The following is a 15,637-nucleotide window of genomic DNA, read 5'->3' as shown; positions in this document are numbered from 1 at the left end:
AATGTTCAGAATTTTGGCTGTCAAATATGAAAAGCAAGAAATGGGGGGGGGGGACTGTTCTGTACCTAAACTCAAAATTCTCTCTCTGATGAACTGAAAAATGTGTTGTAGAAACACATGGCTCTCCTCTCACAAAGCAATTGGATTAAGGATTTTTTTTTTCAATAGTACCTTGAAATTCTGCAGGATGCATCCATTTTTCAGCACTTAACAAGGGAAAACGGCGATTCACTAAGAAAATTTACACTGCGCATGAAGAAAGCTTTGTCCTCTAAGTACTTAGGGAACTGAGGAACAATTTTCTGGAGCCCATCCTACGTCACGGGATTTAAAGATTTCAACAACACTCCCTTCTTAACCTTTTCCAAGTTGACTTATCTTCAGTGACTCTCAAGGAGGAGGGATTTTGCTTCCAGGGGAGAGACATCTGGCAGTTTGGTTGACACAACTTGAAGGGAGGAAGTGCTACTCCACGTAGATGATAACAGCCAAGAGACAGACACAGCTTATGCGGCACACAAAAGCCTCCGCAACACAGAGTGATTTGCTTCAAAACATCAACAGTGCTTCTGCAGCTGAGAAGCAAACTACTAGGACAGATGGGTTTCCTGGTGTGTCTTTGGACTTTTCCAGGCTCTCCTACGCAGAGATGTAGTGTTCCCACAACTCCCCAACACCCCATAGCACGCTGGGAGTTAGTTCTAGAGAGTCCAGTACTTCTCTGGACGCTCTGGATGAGGCCAAGGCACTGTGTGCGTGTGTCTTTGGGTTAGACCCCCTCCATGAATCCTTACTATCCCCTCTTCCGTTTCATAACTAAGCATCCAGAAATCAGCCCCAGCCCTGAATTCATTCTTCCCAAATGCACACTTTATGGCAAAACCAAGTTCACTTGCCATTTAAGTGTGTCCTCACACCGGCCTTCCTCCGGGTTCGCCACTGGCAGACTCCCGAGACTAGAACTACTTAGTATGATCTATCTGTAAACCAGCGGATTAACTCATGAGCACGTTTCTCTCCACACGAAGAGTAAGCACTTCCTCCACAGTGTTCATTTCCTTCATGAAATACATTTTCCAAAAATTCAAGACATTGTTTTCTGAGGCCAGACGTAGCCTGGTTTTCATTAAGTTGGCCTGGCTCTGTGTCCAAGCCCCAAGGCACTGCCTCGGTTTGAAACAGGGAGGAAACACGGGCTTCTCCAGACCCTGAAGGTCTGGGCTGAACCTTGGCCCAGGCCTCTGCCAGGCTGCTCAGACACCGATTTCCGGCCTGTCTGTATTTAGGAGCATCCATGATCCCAGGCTGTCACTGTGTCTTCAGCAAACATCAAAACTCAGAGATCCTTTTCTTGTTCTACCTACCTATTACTCTCACATATCTAACTTGTAGTGACTGCCTCGCCGAACAGGTGCACCTGCTCACATTTTTGGCAACTGACTTTACCCTGCGCCCCCCAGCCTATCCCTGAATCTTTCTTATGCCTGCTTTGGAAAATAGCCCATCTGGCAACATTTATATCCCTTCATCTGCATGTATTTGTCCTATTTTCCATAGTGAAATCTTATTTGCCAGTAAAGTTTCATATATCCAAGGCCTCAAATGAAGAAATGAACCAAGGTTTTTAGTGTTGCAGAGATGGACAGTGTTACGATGCATGACTGTGTTCCCAGCATCCTCTCTGCTCTTCTCTTACCCCAGGACGCCTATATTCAGCATGTTCTCTTCCAAAGGAGCCTTCCCTAGCTACTCTCAGAATTTCTCCATTCACTGATTCACCTGTTCACTTGGAATTACCCAAATGTCTCTGCCTGAAGGCCTTCCTTGTCCGGTGTGGCTAATTTTATTCTTGATTACAGTTTTCCATTTTAAGTGTTTTCTTTCTTCCTATCCATTTATCTTTGGTTTGCCTTTTGTTTTTGTGTACCTCAGGCTCATCAAGAACACACTATGTATCTCAGGCTGGCCTTCTATTCATAATCCTTCTGCCTCAGCCTCCCAAGGGTTGCAGTTAAAGGTATATGCCACCACACCCAGCTCCTGAATTTTCTTTATAGTATGTAGAACATTCTTGCTCTTTATCAGCTGTGTGAAATTCAAAACTATTGAGCCTAGCATTGGATTCAGAGGACCCCGAGCTTGTCACTGACATAAAAAAGATTCACCAGGAGCCCAGCCAGGGATTCAGTATTTGGATCTCACAAAGTTTCTGATGTACAGAAGGCAAGGCAGGCTGTGAACTGCTGTGTGACAGGTGCGTTTCCCAAGCCCTGAAATACATCTCTGCTCTCTGTGAATGGAAATAAGGAGGTGAACAGGAGTTTGCACTAGGGTGGACTTGACTCATTTGCATTAGCTGGAATGGTACAAATGTAAAATTTATTCTCTGCTTTTCCACAGGAAAATTATCTGCCCTAACAAGCCAATGTTGCCCTTAAGCTATGGCTATTTCCTATATAACACAAGAGAGAGAGAAACACAAGAGAGAGAGAGACGTGCTACAGCCTGTGTTCAGTAAGGACTAGCTGACAGTCTGGAAACTTCTCCCAAGTCTCAGTGGCAATGACAACGTAAGTCTGAGGAACAAAACCAATTCTAATCAATGAAACATTCACCAAGTGGTAGCTCTCTCCAGCAGTGACAAGAGCATTGAAGTAATGCTCGAATCTACTTTTTAGAGAAGTCAACACCATCCAGCCCGGAGTATGATGCTTCTATGTCTCTGGTGCGTAATTCAGCCACAACTGGAAATATCTTTCTCATTAAATTCCTTTCCCTGAGGACTTCAAATCAGACTAAACCTTTTGCTCAATAAATTTCTCCTAATTAAACATTGTAGTATTACGAGTAAAATTTAAGACCAGTTTTTTAACCTTATTAAATGCAACTGGATACAAGAACAGCCAATTATGAATGTCGTATCAAATGAAAGGTAGTATGAACATTTTTACAGTTCACTCTATTCCAGTAGGTATTATGTAAATACACAGACACAGGCACATACAAATGCTACTGGATTTGGTAGTGGCTTCCTATGAAAGTATTTTGTAGCATGATATTGCATTATGAAAGCTGTGTCTTAAACTCCAGTTCCACATGCGAACGGTCCATTGGTGCTCAGTCTATTCTTTGGGGAGAGACAGAGTTCCATTCTTAGAATACCAAATTACTAATCCCATCAGTCATCACAAACTCTCAAAGAATGTACACGCCTTCACTCAGGCACCAACAATCATATTTTAACCACCCAGTTGTTAAAAATTATGTGAAAGCTGAGGAAAAGTTGAATGTTTTCTCCTACATAAACCCAGTCAGTTTGTCTATGACAAAGTCGCTTCATTGAAATGCTCGGGCATGCAGGAATGGAATGGAATGTTTTTCTAACTGCTAGATTTCTCAAGCAGTGGGGGGAAAAAGTTCTTTATCTCTTTCCAAAGCACTAACTACACTACAATGCACTTTAACACTCTAATCATAGGCCGTATATAAAATCTTATTTGTGAATAATGAAGTCAACCCAGTTCTTTTAAAGGAAACAAACGGGTTTTCAAACGTGTAAGGAAATAAAAATAGTTTAATCAGTGCATAAAGCACACCAGTAAGTATTTATGTCAAAATTACTCCTTATATGCTCAGATTTTGGAGTCTGTGATCTACAGATAATCTACAAGCTCTATGGATTCAGTGCGTAGGAGAGACCATGTGTAAGTAGACAGAGCTCTGCACTTAAAGGAAAAAGTAGATTAAAATCCTCTAAAATCATTACAAAGAATGAACTTGGCTCTATTTCTTATACTAACAACAACTGTGAGGCCCAGGAAACCGAAGTGTCTTAGTCACACGTCACTTACTGGGTACTGAGCAGGGTTAGGAAAGGCCCAGGACAAAGGCATTCCTAACTGTGAGCATGCGCTCCACAGTAGATCCTCTCAACTCAATGGAAAGCCCGACCTACCCAGCCCAGCATGAAGACTTCTTGCACAGTACCTGCACATGAATGGGGGGGGGAGGCTGCCTTAGTCCCCAGGATAAGTGAACAGTGCAGAAAATAAAATAAAAGCTGTCATGTAGCTGTGACGGTTCTGATGATCCTCAACTGTGGGGTTCTTTCCCGATTTTATTCTGGAACTCCCAGGCCTAGGTTCAGTTTACCTTTCTGGCTTGGGCTACTTTGTGCTATCTCCAGGCAATGCCAGGGGCCCCTTCCAAACACTTCTCTTTCCAGGACCAACCACTCTGTAGCCTGTTTCAACAACTCGATTCTTTGCAAGATACTCAACTGCTAATGGTACACGGAGATGGAATGTGAGGCCAGCCTGCAAGGTGAAGGAAGCAGGGTACCCCCTTTACTCTGAGAATTGGCCAGAGACGGGCCAGTCATCACACTGTCGTGGCATTTCTTACTCTGAGCCAGAGAAAATACTCTCATTAAAATGTTGAATTTTCCTGGCTAGGTTTAGAACCTAAAATGACTGCCTGAAATAATTCCAGAAATACAGATTTAGAAAAATAAAGTTCCCCCCACCTCCGCATGATTTATCATTCTTAATTTATGTTAATACTGGTAATCTCCAGAATTCTTGACACTCAAGCTTATTAGAACTTTATCTTTGCTCCTTGGCAGGTTTTTTTTTTTTTTTTAATTTTAAAAGTTAAAATTTTAATACATGTTGGCAGCGGTACACAGAAATGCTTCAACACCTACAAGTAATTTTAGAAAGTGCAGGATACACTTTTCAAACAGAAAGACAAGAGACTCCATTGCTTCAAAAATACCTGATTCAATCGAGTACAGCACTTGGGCATTTTTCCCTTTGTCTTTGTCCAGAGCTGTAACCTGCAACACAACTGAGCCGACAGCTGCCGATTCATAAACCCGGCCTTCATAGGAGGAACTGGTGAACCACGGAGCATGGTCATTCATGTCACTGACGTTAACAATGATCCTGGCGAAGTTACGTTTCACGGGCACATCCTGATCCCGTACCTGAGAGAATCAACACACTGTAGTTAGTTACTCTACTGCGGTTCTTCTTTCCTGTGGATTAGAAATCAAAAGGTATCACTCTTCCTTTCCATCATAGGAAACCTTCCAGTCAAAAGGAGCGACATCAGGGCAAGCAGGGGCCGTACCATGACTGTGAGCACGTGCTGGTGAATGGCTTCATGATCGAGCTTTTCAGAGGTATAGAGAGCGCCAGATGCGGGATCCAGGCGGAACTTCTTCAGACTCACTGGGTCTATGCTGCTCTGCAGGGTGTAGATCAGTTTGTTTTTCTCATCCTTATCCACGGAGCTGATCTGCAAAATCTCCGTTTCTGGCTCTGTGTCTTCAGGCACAGCTACTTCGTATTTTGATGTTGAAAACTGCGGGCGGTGGTCATTTGTATCTATGACTTTGATGAGGACCTGGAGCGAGGGACAGAAGGACTCGAATAAAGATACACTCATAATTAGGCTGTTTTAATGTGTAAATAAATGAATGATACACGCATATTGAAAAATGCTACCGAACCAAATTAAATATGAGCATGAGAAAGAAAAGCAACAAAAGTCCAGAATCAAAGGAACTTTCTACAGCTTATCTTTGAAGTATTATTTACTTAATATTTAACAATAACTATGGAGATAAGATTCTGGTCATAGCTGAAACTTCTTTATGAAATGCAGGCTAATTTCTCTGCAGTTCTGTACAAGAGAACTTTCGAGATGATTCACACAAGGTATCAGAATTTACTTTGCCAGGATTACGGTGTACCCATTTCCTACGTTAGATTTAGGCCAGTAAGGGGGTGGTTACGGTACCTAAATTTCTCATTCTAATCTCTGAGACTCCAGTTTCTCGTAAAACGTTAACACAAAAGTAACAACTAGAAAACACTGAAGCTGTAGTTTAGTGATTGGCTACCTCCTAGCACGCATGAGCTGAGGGCTAGACCCCCACTACTGCCAAATTATGTTCTTAAATTATATTTCTGTGACTTTAAAATCTACACAAGTAATGGATGTTCCTTTCCTAAAGGCAACTAAGTAGGTTGAAAAGAAAAACCCTTGTCAAATATAGTGAAATGAAATGGAAGCTTTAGAGGAAAAAGGAAGATATCAAAAAAAACTTAGTCATAATTAGAAACAAAAATATTTATCATAACAGATGATTAATTTTTGGAACGAAGCGATTTAGATGGACAAGGCATCGTAAAAAGTCAGTACCAATCATAAAATATGGCTTACAGTTTATGAACAAGAAAACTGAGTTTCATTGGCGTCTACAGAACCCGGGGATTTATTAATTTAAGAGGAACAAGGGGCCAAAATTCTAGGAATGCCAGGTAACTGTAGACCACACTACTGCGCCCACACAAAGACAGAATTTTCATGAAACTGTACCAGTATTGCCAAAGAACACCACAGCATCAACAGACACACTTTCACCCTCAATTCTATGTGAATACTAAATTCATTCACCAAACCACAAAAGAGGTGTGATGTGAAAGGTACGTGACCATTTGAAACTACTGACGGCCCGCTTCTAAAGAAGAAAGAGGGCCCAGGAGGCACAGCTGTAAAGGGGCGTCCTTCGATAAATCAAATCGTGGTCTATTTACAAGTTTAAAACCTACATTGGCCGTGGAGTGGGAGCTAGGAAGAGAAGTCTGATGCTGTTCTGGGTTTGGTTAACCATTATCAAACAAAAAGCTGACGAGAATGAGCAACCCATTTTGACAAGGTAATTCATGAGACACGTTCTCACTGAGCACTGGCCCAGCTCTCACCCACAAGATCTCAGGTGAAAAGCAAGTATGCAATAGTGACTGCCCTCATTATATTTTTCAACCTCCAAGGGCAATGCCATAGTCCTACAAAGCCTAAAATCTGCTAGCACACCATACAGTAAGTTGTTTATAAAGTCCAGAAGTTGGCTGGGGCTTTCCAAAGCAAGAGATACTGGGAAGATGATGGTCAGCCTGGAAGGTCAAAGTTGAGAATGCATACCTGTCTTTAGCAGCCGGAAAGACTTGGAAGTGAATCTGCACAGCCTAAACTCCCAGGCTAAGGATGGAGAGTTAGTTATTCTATACATGCCACACCCTTTCAGCAGAGGAAATGCATTTCACCTCCTTTTCTCAGGCAAGGGGACCATTTCTGTGGCAAGCAGCCCTAGATGAGTTTCAGGGACCAGAGACAGGAAAGCAAGTGAAGTTTCAGGGGTGCGGGGGGTCAGGAGCCTCCACAGTGATGCTATGGGACATATATGTCATGTGAGCATGTCCTGAGGACAGGCAGTAAGAAGAGCGAGACCTCTGCGCCATCTCCTGTGACCCTCAGTACTGGGAAGGTGGCTTGCACTATCCACTATCTCCACTTTCCAGGGGAGGTGACGGAAGCAGAGGGAGTCTGAGGTTTGTCTCTGCACAGGAGCAAGAGAGAGGTGGAGACAAGCCTCCCACCAGGCTGCCTGCGTATGATGCACCAGTCATGTTCCAGAGAAACTGCAAGAAAACTTGAATGAAGCCGCTTCAATACAACACCACCCCATCCTATCTTACAAAATAATAATAATAATAATAATAATAATAATAATAATAATAATAATAATAAAGGTGGCTGGATTTGTAAGTTCACTGCAGACACAAAGGAGAGAAAGAGAAATGATTCAACCTGGTGCTGGGAGCATCCTAATTGGCAGGATGCAGCTTTATGTGCAGAACAGTGCCATCCACACTGCCAACTCCTTCCTGCTCTGCTCTGCAGAGTACACCGAGTCTGACCGGTCCCTCTCACATCCGGCACCTGAGCTACTGACCTGAATGCACAAAGCTGCGATATGGGTTCTTGATTTTCACCAACAAACCTGCATCTGCCCAGTGTTCCAGGCCTTATCAGTGTGGCTCAGGTGCCTACTGTGCCTCTTCACAGGATCCATTCCACTCCATCCCAGATCTCTATCTCCCTGTGCACAGTTCCAGACAGAAACCTACACCTAATTACTGCCTGTTCCCTTTGTCCCCATCATCACGGGTCAGCCTGGGCTCTGTCACCACTGTCTTATAGTCTGACAACCTCTCCATGCCACTGGTCCCTCAGGACTCTCTGAACAGGCTTCACAGGAAGTTACAGAGCTACAAACACTGCCCTGAATTTTAAAAGGAAAGGAAACTAATTCATCTCCTGTGCATTTCAGAGGAATTTTAGTAATGTACATTAAATTTTCATGCTGAGCACCCAACCATACGACAAATGCAGTTCTGGGGGAAAGAGGTGCATTTCTAATTATTTCCAAACGAGGTAAAAATGCCATGTGGATACAAAGTGGTAGTCAGGAGAACAGCTGATACAGAGGGCCATTTCCTCAGCTTACCAAGTTCCTCTTGCTACACTTCCAGTTACTCACAGGAAGTATACATGCACAGTGACACTGTTTAAATCTTCCTCCAAGAATGACTGTTGAAAGTTTACTGTAATTTCTGATGTTTTCCTTCTCACTTGCATTCTCTACGGTTTAACATCAGGGGTTTATTTTCAAAGAGAGAAAATCAATTTATGCTGCTCGTTACCACCATGAGATGGGCGATGACGGAAACAGAGACTGCAACATGGCACTCTACCTTCCACACAGCAACTCACAATGACCCCGAAAGCACAAACAATAGCACACAACACCAATCTTACGTACATTAAATACACAAGTATTTGGAGAGGGGGAATAAAATGTTTTTACAGCTACCCTTAAATTATCTAGTCATTTATTAACTGAAAATACATCCCAGACTCTCATGTTTAATCATTAATGTAACTAAATGACAGAGGGGATGACTTGTCTCATTTCAGATTTCAGAGAACACAATATAAAGATAGAAATCAGAAGCAGCCCGGTCCCTAAGTCTCAGCTTCCTTGGGGATATTTAAGTAACACCCAAGTCTTTTAGCTTGTCACCCTACTCTAAGATCCAAGAGAACAGGATTTGGGCCCTGTTGCCACATTCTGTCTTCGAAAGAAACATGTGGCCGAACACAATCATTCAACAGTACTTGTGAATGAGGGAGGGAGGGAGGGAGGGAGGGAGGGAAAGAGGGAGGGAGGGAGGGAGGGAGGGCGGGCAGGCTTCCTCCTAAAACCCACAATTACCAGCCATCCAGGAACTTTACTTTGGACAGCCACTACGAAGAATCAGAGAATTCATTTAAAAAGGAGAATTCAATTCACTTACAGGGTTTTAACATTAAAGTATGAAAATCAGATAGCAACAAAAAAAGTGTGAAAGGAATTGTTGGTACAACCTCACTTGTGAGTCATTTTTACACAAGCCTGGGTTTAATTCAAATGAAGAGAAACGGGAAGGAAGAAAGAAGGAGAGGGAGGAAGGGAGGAAGGGAGGAAGGGAGGAAGGGAGGAAGGGAGGAAGGGAAACTGTCAGCAGTTTAAGATATTAAGAGCTTCAAGAAAATGATGTCTATAACTCATCCCATGATAAAACTCTACCAACACAGCCTAAAAATAAGTGTAACGCCAAGAAGACATTGAGGGAAAATGTTAAGAGTGTGGTTTGGACTTAAGTCTCCTATTGAAATTTTTATGAGACTGCTAAACAGAAGGCAAAACCCCACTCAGGATTTACGTTTTCTGTCCCTAAATTAGAACTCTTGATGTGTACATGTGTAGACTACATCAACACCCCACTGCCCCCTCTGTCTGTGCATCGCGCTGTGAGGGCATTTCCTCAGTCCCTCTCACAAATGCATCATCGCCAGCGTTCACTCACCTGAGTGAGGATAGTGGTGGTTCCATCGGTTGCCTCCACTGTGAGGTTATAGTTGGACTTCTGTTCTGCATCGAGGGGTTTGGCAACGATGATGGTGCCGGTGCCCTTGTCCACATCGAAGTGACTGTCATAGTTGCCACCTGGTTGAAATCGGGACAATCAGAAGTGCTAGACCAAATCCCACAAGAAAGACCTGCCATGTGTTTTACGGCTTTCCGATACTTAATGGCCATGAAAACAGACGTTCAATACAGTGATCAAAGTGACTCCAAGGAGCTAGGATTTCCAAACGCAGGGAAAGAATGGCTGGCTCTTTAGCGTGCTTTCAGGGAAACACTGGACCTTAACGTTAAGGAGGCCAAGAACTGAGAAGAAGCAACTCCACAAGCAAAGAACCCTGCTAACACTACCTGTTAAATACTGCCGATTTTTCAGGCAGTCTAAAAATTGGGGCATGATTATGAAAACCTCCCTGAAAATAGTTTTCATTACTGAAAAAAAAAGGAACCGTACTATTTTGAACATACTACCCTAGCAATGACTATTAAAATCAAATGGGAACTCTGGAACAGTTACATTTAACTTGAATCAGACTTATTACACTTTCATTAAAACTACGTTTTCAGAAGCAAGTTTCTGTCCTATCAGTACTATCCAGATATCCCCCCTCAATTGCATTCTAAATAAAACTCTCTTCAAATGCACAGAACTTGAGACACTCATACCAATATGAAAAAAAAAATGGAATGAAAATAAGGTTTACTGACATACGTAAATTATGGAATAAATCTACCCCCAAGACAAAACACATACACACATAGAGATACACACAAACACTAGTCATCTGTCTCAAACCTGAAACTTTTGATGCAGGGACAATTATTGATGCAGGAATCAACATGTTTGTGACTGGGATGGGTGGTTGTCATGCACACACTATGAAAAGAGTTGGGACAGGGGTGGGGGGGAACGCGCGACTCCGGAAACAAAATCCATGCTTTGATTTTTGATCTCATAATCACGCGGCAAATTATGTGATCTCAGCAGATACCTTCTGCTGTACAGTTCAGGTCACAAGTCATCTGAAAGATGTAAAAGACTTCTCTAGCAAGGGTATCTCCTGGCCACAGCCAAAGGAAGCAAGCAAGCGTGGAAAGCAAACACAGGAGAAGAACAGTCAATCAAACCGGTTCCCCACAGTGAGGAATTAAGAGCAAGTCTGATACGGTACAACAGGAGCTGGTTAATCTGGACACGTGAGCAAAGTTACGAGAAAAGAAAATGCCATGACAATGGTTAGCGATGGCATTCATCACTTCCTCCCTCAAGGACAACCCTCATGGCTTCAGAGCTCACATTTCACACACTGGACGGCAACACGGCTAAGGGGCGGGAGGAAAGGAAGACGTGGTTAACTTCCAACTGGAGATGATGACTGCAAACAAACAGACTTCCGATTCGTTAAGTGTCCTTGTAATTAAAATACTGTGGACAGCCCTTGGTGATGGCACATGCCTTTAATCCCAGCACTCAGGAGACAGAGACAGGCTCATCTCTGAGTTTGAGGCTAGCCTGGTCTACAGAGGGAGTTTTAGGACAGCCAGGGCTACACAGAGAAACCCTCTCTCAAAAAAAGGCCAAAAAGAAAAAAAAATATTGTGGTAAAAAGAATTTTTCAAAGGCCAAAGGCTAGGCATTGTAGCCCACATCTATGATCCCAGCTACTCAGGACGCTGACGTAAAAAGAGTGACAAATCTGAAGCCATCCTGAGCCACTTAATACAATCCTGTCTCAAAAATTAAAAAAACAAGGGTAAGGGTGTAGTGCAGTAGTAAGTAGCAGAGAGCTTGCTTAGCTTAGTATGTTCAGGGCCTGAGTTTTTCTAAAAGGGGATGGGAAGTGAAAGGGATCAGGTGAGGTGTACAGTCTAATACATTCTTTAAAAAAGTAAATTGAAAATTCTAAGTGTGAGTTCATCAAATAGCAAAAATGCTGACTCAGGCACGTCTATTTTATAGGAGGGTGAAGCTTCCTGGAAAATGACGTAAATAATACTAAGAAGCTATTGCAGGCTCTATAAATTTCATATAATCACAAACAATAACATGGCAAACATTTAGGTTCCAAATTTTTTTTTGTAAAAATGTGAATTGACAGCCGGGCGGCGGTGGCAAACACCTTTAATCCCAGCACTCGGGAGGCAGAGCCAGGTGGATCTCTGTGAGTTCAAGGCCAGCCTGGTCTACAGAGTGAGATCCAGGACAGGCAAAAACCAAAACTATACACAGCAACCTTGTCTTAAAAAAAAAAAAAAAAAAAAGTGAATTTACTTAACGGTTTTGGAATACCTGTTTTACGTTTGTTCTTTTTAAATTTTTATGTGTGTGGTTGTTAGTCTCTGCCCCACATGCATGCAGTGCCTGCAGAGGCCAGAGGAGAGCATCTGATCTCCTGGAACTGGAGTCATAAAGGGTTGTAAGCTGTCATGTGCATGCAAGAAATCAACTAAGGTCCCCTGGAAGAGCATATTGAGCCACCTCTCTACACCCAGGATACTTATTTTAAGTAATTTTAACATATGTTGTGAGATTTTTTTTTTGCTGCTGCCAAACCATTCATTATAGTGTAAGAAAATTCTTCACCTCTAGAAAACCACATCAGGTTTTTAGTGCAACCTGTACCAGGATGACCGAAGCTGTGAGCAACGCTTACCAATGATGTCAAACCACAGAGGCATGCCGGGAGGCTCAACTGATATCACCCCAATCATGTGAGCCACTGGGTCACTTTCCATCACAGTGAATGTGAAAACCGATTCTTCAAACGAAATCGGTTCCAAGGATGGCTTGGGTTTGGAGATCCACTCAATATGGAGCCTGGTGGTTGATGATTTCTGAGGGCGACCATTGTCAACTGCCTTAATCTATCAAACACAAGCAGAAGAGAGAAAAACAGCAAACGCAAATTACATCCCCCAACGGAGGCCCAGACTGGTCAGCTCACCTAACGGAGTCAGCTTCAAATATATTCCAAATGTGTGTCTGGATACGGTGTACGCCTAATGCTAGGTGACAAGAATAACTGCTACGTGGCCACACTCACTGGAGTGAGAGATGACCCAGAAAATAAACCCACACTTCCCAAACGTTTCTAAGCTTTATCTGTTACGTCCCAACACGGAAGCCACTTTCTCCACCGAGAGAAAGAACTACAGGACTATTTTCCCGGAAAGGCAAGCGAGAAATTCAACTCACTGAAAGAATATCGTATTCCCCAGCTGCAGAGAACTTTTTGGATGAAACCACTCCTGTCTTGGGTTCGATAGAAAACCTGCCATGCTCGTTCCCTTCCTCAATGCTGTAGGACAGCTCAGCGTTGGGCCCTTCGTCCTTATCCGCAGCTATCACGCGGTATAGGGGTTCCCGCTTGGCGTTTCTTTCTCCATCTGCTTTTTCTCGCTCTGGGAGCCGAATTTTGTAAAACTTCTGCAGGAACTGGGGCTTGTTGTCATTTTCATCGAGGATTTTCACGATCACTCTTGCAATGGTGGATCTGGGGGGTGTACCATTGTCCGTCACAGTAACCTGGGTTTCGAAAGTAAGAGGGGTCTTTAAGGAACGCAAAAAGCGAAGCCCTTCCTAAGGCAAGGGAGTGTTGGGAGAAAGGTCTACAGCTCACACAATACCAAGGTCCATTCCACCGCTGCTGCCTCTCGTTCTGACACTGCCCAGGTAATTAGGCAGGTTAACCACACTCTCCTGGCTTTACAGACGGAGAGGTGGGACCTGGACAGCGGCGAGAAAACAGCTGTCACGTCTCACACACTTCTAACCAGTTTCTCTCTTCCTTATAGGCAAGGTAGAATCAACTTTACCAAAATGTTAAACTACCAAAGACAGTATTCTTGGGTTCATGAAAGACATGCTGAATAGTTTTTAAGTCCTCTTAAGAAAATTCTCTTTGCATATTCAAACACCAATTCTCCACATTAAAAGACTGCCATTTTGAAGCTTGTCCATGAAGTATGCTAAAGCATCATTCTAAAGAAGTATATGCTACTTCTTGCAAATTTAAATACTACAGGTTTGCATACTAACCATGACTTTGATGTGTGTATGTGTGTGTGTGTTTTTTCAATCATTTTAAATGCTTATGAGGATGAACAAACATTTAAGCCCTTTGCATTACATCAGGTTTTCAGGAAAAGCAAAGTCAAGCACTTGCTCCTAGGTTATCCATGTGCTCGGGATTGCACGCGTGGCTGTGCCTGAGTCAACGTCGCCCTTGGAAGTTCCCATTTACAGCAGTACGCGTCAAAAATAATGGCCATGGTCACGACTTCTTTCAAACTCCACCACCTTCTAAATTAACTGAAAATATTTTTCAAAACTGAGAGAAATTTTTCAGCAACTATGCTCTTTTCGAAATGTGGTACTTATAGAAGCGTGGATGTATTGTTAAGGGATTTAACAAGAGAGTTTAAGAAAATAATAGTTGCAGTCACTCAAGTGTAAGGTTTATCTTCCTAAGCTTTTCAGGATAAAACGAAATAAAATTATTGTTTTAATTTTAACCTCTCTGAACACTTCCTGTCACGTGCCAGATGACCTGTACAGGCGGAGAAATATAACCAAACACAATATGAAGCTCTTCCAACATCTGAAGTAAAACACTTTCTTGTCCAAGACAGTCAAACTGACATGAGTTAGTCTTCAAATACAGACACAAAAGAATAGGACACATGTGGCATGTCCACAAATGCCTACTTCACCTTCCCTATCAACACCTTGTACTTTCTTCATAACACCTGCCTGCTTCCACCAGGCTTCTGATACTCACTGGGAAACAGGGATCTAGATTAAGTATACAACTGACGTGAAACCTGCAGTTACAACCCGTGTGAAGGGGTGAACTCCAGGCAAGCATGCAGTAACCGCAATTCTTGGCATCCACCCACGCTTTCTTTCTCTAGCATCCATACCTTCCTTACGTCAATTTCTGCAGTCAATGAATGAAAATGTAAAACCCTGCTTTGTAATAGAGAAAATGAACGCCAGGGAGCTACACAATCTATAAATGAAAATGCAGAATTATTAGTAGGAAAACACCACGGTTTTTTTAAACCAGCTGGTAACACACACATACATGTATGACCATGCACACACATACACAAACATGCAGGCTTAACTGATAACATGATATTTTGCCCAAAGATGAAATTAAGCAGACATCATTATGAACATCAGACATCTTTTAAAAAATAGAAAGAGCACGTCATCATTTAGGATTTTCTCTACAAACCACATTACCCAGGCAGCTCACAAACAACAAAAACACCCGACCTCCGGGCCTGGCTCTCTGGTGAGCATGATTAGCAGGTGATGAGAAATGGCCACGGAGGCACGGGCTGGCTCTGCCTCCCCCAGGCTCCGAAGGTGGCCTCTCTTGGCTGCCCCTAGTCCATCTCCATGTTATATTCCACTTGTCTCCTTCAAATCACTTCCGCCCTCATTCTGAAAACTTACTGGCCCCCAGCCACCACGGAGTAAAGAAATAAGTGCAGAAACCCCCTAAATTAACCGGAACATCTCAGACCAGGAAACGTTTGGTTTCCACCTAGTTTCACTTTTGATATTTTTAGGAAACTTCTTTAGGTTACAAACAAGTTCAAGTGTAAAGCTGCATGACTAATGCAATGATTTTGGAGTAAAACCATCCGATAACAAACAAAACACAGTTTAACCGGTTTAATTTGATCTCTAAATATAAACATATCTTAAAGGCATAAGTGAGGAAAAAGAAATGTATGGGAGGTATGGAGAAAAAAATAATCACTTCTGTAAGCAAAAATGAGATGTAAATGACAGTGGTTAGC

General features: G+C 42.7%; 1 protein-coding gene across 8 annotated transcripts in view; it reads right to left on the bottom strand.

Annotated features, from left to right (window-relative positions):
- The window catches only part of Fat1 (FAT atypical cadherin 1), a 120,098-nt gene that overhangs the window by 30,137 nt on the left and 74,324 nt on the right, over positions 1 to 15,637 (bottom strand). For 6 of the 8 annotated variants that reach the window (XR_004946878.1, XM_036209269.1, XM_036209268.1 and 3 more), the window contains exons 5-10: positions 13,017 to 13,346; positions 12,475 to 12,685; positions 10,813 to 10,881; positions 9,762 to 9,901; positions 5,134 to 5,409; positions 4,777 to 4,987 (exon numbers count right to left, since the gene is read on the bottom strand). Coding sequence is in view for 7 of the 8 variants with exons in the window: in XM_036209269.1 (XP_036065162.1) it covers positions 4,777 to 4,987; positions 5,134 to 5,409; positions 9,762 to 9,901; positions 10,813 to 10,881; positions 12,475 to 12,685; positions 13,017 to 13,346 (1,237 nt within the window). In the remaining variant the exon portion in view is untranslated. The remainder of the gene's footprint in view (positions 1 to 4,776; positions 4,988 to 5,133; positions 5,410 to 9,761; positions 9,902 to 10,812; positions 10,882 to 12,474; positions 12,686 to 13,016; positions 13,347 to 15,637) is intronic. The other 2 variants (XM_036209272.1, XM_036209273.1) reach the window with 1 other exon arrangement.

The sequence above is a fragment of the Onychomys torridus genome, chromosome 17 (genome assembly GCF_903995425.1).
Source record: "Onychomys torridus chromosome 17, mOncTor1.1, whole genome shotgun sequence".
Classification (NCBI taxonomy): Eukaryota; Metazoa; Chordata; class Mammalia; order Rodentia; family Cricetidae; genus Onychomys; species Onychomys torridus.
Note: the sequence above shows the minus strand (reverse complement) of the source record. Positions and strands in the feature narration are given on the sequence as shown.